Raw genomic sequence first — 4,065 nt, forward strand, 5'->3', positions numbered from 1 at the left:
TGGGAGAGCATTGCATGGCAACATGCAAAGATGTAGGTTCAACTCCTACATAGGCAAGTTTCTTTCAAAGCAATAATTAAGAGGAAACTTTTATCCTTTAATTCGAACACAATGGAATGTACACATTATTATTGGAAAATATATTAAGCTCAAATCAGCTCACAAATGCCATCGTATATTGTAGCAGCCTTCTATAAAATAGGTAAATGAAGAAAGATAATTACTAAGTAACTCTAACACAAACTCACAATTGAGTAAAGTAATAATTCTAACTCATAAGTAATCTAAAAACACAATTAGCTGCCCAGACTATGCATACTAGCTGCCAAGACCAGGAACCAACCAACTTTATGAGTTGCATATATATATGTCGCTTCAAGTGAACATCTAGAACCAAGCAGGAAAGAACCTAGAGACCTACATCCACCACACAGAAACTAAAAAAGTTAGTTACTAGTAGTGTGCTTGCATACGAGTGCACTCGCGCATACAAAGGCACACAATCACTCGCACACACACAATCATATATATGTTATCAAATCTATACAAGTAATAGTACTTACCTAGCCAATTCACATTTAACGCATCGTGCAAAGTACTTTGGGAATTATTATATGGACTGAACATATCCTTATTTTCCACCTACAAGAAGTAACACAACTAATATTATTATCCTTATTACAATAATATCATATAACCATAAAATCTTATACCTGACTTTGACTTTGGCTTTCCTTCCACATGTAAGAACTACGTTGCGCTTGACTTGCAGCTGTAGTACATTCGCCCTATATAAAAAAAATATAATAAGGTAATAACAGAAATAATTAAAGAGGTCTATTTTATTCATTAGAAATATTTTTAAGTTAGTAATTTCTACCAAGAGCAATTGAGTGAAGCTATTCTTAGAGGCTTGAGGATGTTGATAGTAAGTGCCATATTTTCCTGCATCCTGCTTTTCAACTTGTTGTGAGGCACAAAAAAAAAGAGTTAGTAATATAGAGTATCACATAACAACATGTTTTGAACATTTATTTACTATACCTGTGGTGGTTGATGTTCTTTACTTTGTTCACGTGATGGTGCATTCTTCTTCCCGCGCTTGCTCTCACTTGTTTTAGATGGTTGAGTTTTGACATTCTTATCATGAAATTTCTCGGTCCAACTTTTTCTTCTTTTTCCAGCCTTTTTCGATTCTTTTTTCTTCAAAGTAGCCTTGCTAGAAATGTAGTCTTCTACACCACTTGGCTGAACTTGTGCATTCAAATCAGGAACAATGGAAGCAACCCGATTGCTTTGCTCTGCTTTCATGCTTGACAATTTCTTGTTATCCTCAACAATAATATTATCCAAGCCATTATCGACCAATGAGGATACTTCTAGAAAGCTATATGCTTGACAGGCAACTTTTAAAAATTTCCTACATAAAGCTCTATATCTAAGAGTAGCTTCCAACCGAGGGTCCTCAAGAACAATCCTCCCACATCTATCTTGCACGACTCCACTCCTAGCTTCTCTAGTCCAACGTTTCAAAATATATTTCTCGGGTATCAATTTAATGTTCATGACATCAAGGACCTTCAAAGCATGAGCACATAGTATCCCCAATCTCTCAAACATTCTACAACTACATGAAACTGTTTTAGTCGAAGCATCACCAAATACTTGGTATTCCATATCAATAGAGCTATCATTGTCTAGGTTGAAGATGGCAACTCTATATTCATTGTGAAATTCGCCTTCTACAACATCCTTGACATAAGCTGCATTAGACAATTCATACTCATCTTGAAAGCTTGCAAAAATTTGAGGAGTGTATAGTTTACCAACTTGATTAAGTAAAGGAATTCTCCTCATCTTTATCCTTGGTAGATTTTCCTTCGAATCAAACTCATGATTTATTTCGTTTTGACACTTTAGATCAAGTACTCTCTCAAATTGTTTAAAAAAAACGCATAACGTCCATGTTGCATTTTAGATAATCTTTTAAATCAGAATTGAAACTTTCGCTTAATTGAGTGCTCCTCATCCCCAAGGAAAATACATTTCTCATATAACACTCCGCCCACTGTTTCTTAAAGGGATAAATGAAGTCTAACCAAGTAACCTTTTTCACTTTCCCACGCAATGCATTGAAAGCTTTTTCAAACTCTACTTCATCTTCAATGCTATACATACATGCTTTGAATTCTCGAAAAACATCAGCTCCATTACTTAACAAGTGCTTTGTTGCATTTTCTTTTATGTGCCAAGTACATAGTCCATGCCACACATCCGGCATCATCTCTGAAATAGCAATTCCCATAGCAATGTCTTGATCTGTAAATAGTGTCTTTGGATGCTTATTGTCATGGGTTGCTAGAAAGGTTTCAAAAAGCCATTTAAAAGATTCAATTGTTTCATCGTATAATAGAGCAGCGCCAAAAACAACTGTCTCCCTGAAATGGTTAAAACCAACAAAAACACCAAGTGGTCTATTTTCTTTATTTGTGCCGAATGTAGTATCAAAGGCAACTACGTCTCCAAATGAAGCATAGTCAATTATCATTTTTGCATCTGCCCAAAATAGTTTGTTATTTTTTCTTCACAATCCAGCTGAACTGAATACTGGAAAGAAGGGTTCTCCATTGTTTGAGAGTGAAAGTACCTTAACAAACTTCCAGCTTCCCCATACATCATATCTCTTTGGCGCTTACTCCTTAAATAATTTTTGTGATCTCGACGGGTGTAGCCAAGATTGGGTGTTCCACCCACATGTGCACCAATGAACTCATGTGCTGCTCTAGGCTGAATACCAAAATCATCAGCAAGTTCAATTTCAATAGCTTGTACTTCAGTTATTTTTCTTTGTGATGACAGTAAGTGACTAGTTTCTTGCGAATGGAGTACATGATTATGTTCGGATACAAAATCATGAACTCGATAAGTTCCAGTGGTTTTATCTAAAGAGATACCAAGACGAACCTTGCAACCTGTTCTTCTTTCGGCTCTGGGATTTTTTGTCAAGTTATCTCGCTTGTCAAGACCACGGTAACCCTCTTTTGCACATAAAAATCTTCTAGATGTCACAAGTCCGTCCTTCTTACTCTTGTTTTCCCAATGTTTACGAACATTAAAACCTATCTTTCCCCCATAATTTAACCAAAAAATCCAAGCATCGTCCACCGAATCAAATTCCATGCCAATATGAGGGATCCAATTTTCCGGCACATCTATATGAGCATTTAATTCATGGTTTGTAGACGAGTCTTCCATTAAATCTGAGACACATGAATCACACCGGATCATTTCAAGGTTCAAGAACAATAACACTAATAATTCAATGTAGTGTAGTATACCCTTCTCTAAAACTTTTGATTGTATACATAATGTTCATAAAAGTATTAAATTACATAAGAACAGAAAATTTACAACGATCAATAACATAATTAGCATTGACACAACAATTTGCAATAAAAAAATACAAATTAAACATAAATGGAGTTTTTATTAAACTTACATTGCTTCAAAGAAACAGAATGCAAACCACTCAAATTATACAATCAATCTCCTTCAATATTTCTCTTAGTCGTGTGATGCAGAATTTTTTTTGTTTCAAAATTTTGATTGGTACGGTAGTGGTATAGTAGGATTATAATGGAGTTTGTTAATGTGATATGTGATATGGCGGCAAAATTTCTCAAACTCTTTCATACTCCATCAATGGAGTGTGAACGTGATTGGTGGCAAATAATAAGTCTCCAGTAGGACACTTAAGTTTTAGATTTTTATTTTATTTCCTTAAATAAAAAATTATCTTGTTTTAAAATTAATAACCGTAGATTTAAATGGAGGGTAGAGATTACACTAACTCTACCTCTAGAGTTCTCTAATAACTCTAGAGGATCCGGACTCAATTAACATATATGCATAAAATAAAATACAGATACAAATAATTAAAGTGAGATGGCAAGCAAATATATAACATTATTATAATAAAATTAGGAAAAGAAAATTGTACAGAAAATTACAAAACGAAAATAAGAAACAAAAATAACGAGAAACCCCAGATCAAATGACAGTAAG

General features: G+C 34.4%; 1 protein-coding gene across 1 annotated transcript; it reads right to left on the reverse strand.

The window, feature by feature from the left end:
- Positions 1 to 2,544: 2,544 nt before the first annotated feature.
- Positions 2,545 to 3,357, reverse strand: LOC104902783 (protein FAR1-RELATED SEQUENCE 5-like). The gene has a single exon (XM_010690686.3). The coding sequence runs from the start codon at positions 3,286 to 3,288 to the stop codon at positions 2,545 to 2,547; it is 744 nt and encodes a 247-aa protein (XP_010688988.3). The 5' UTR covers positions 3,289 to 3,357.
- Between the last annotated feature and the right edge of the window lie 708 nt (positions 3,358 to 4,065).

The sequence above is a fragment of the Beta vulgaris genome, chromosome 7, assembly GCF_026745355.1.
Source record: "Beta vulgaris subsp. vulgaris cultivar EL10 chromosome 7, EL10.2, whole genome shotgun sequence".
Classification (NCBI taxonomy): domain Eukaryota; kingdom Viridiplantae; phylum Streptophyta; class Magnoliopsida; order Caryophyllales; family Amaranthaceae; genus Beta; species Beta vulgaris.

Coding starts and splice junctions, on each gene's coding strand:
- LOC104902783 (XM_010690686.3), bottom strand. CDS start 3,288: ATGATCCGGTGTGATTCATGTGTCTCAGATTTAATGGAAGACTCGTCT.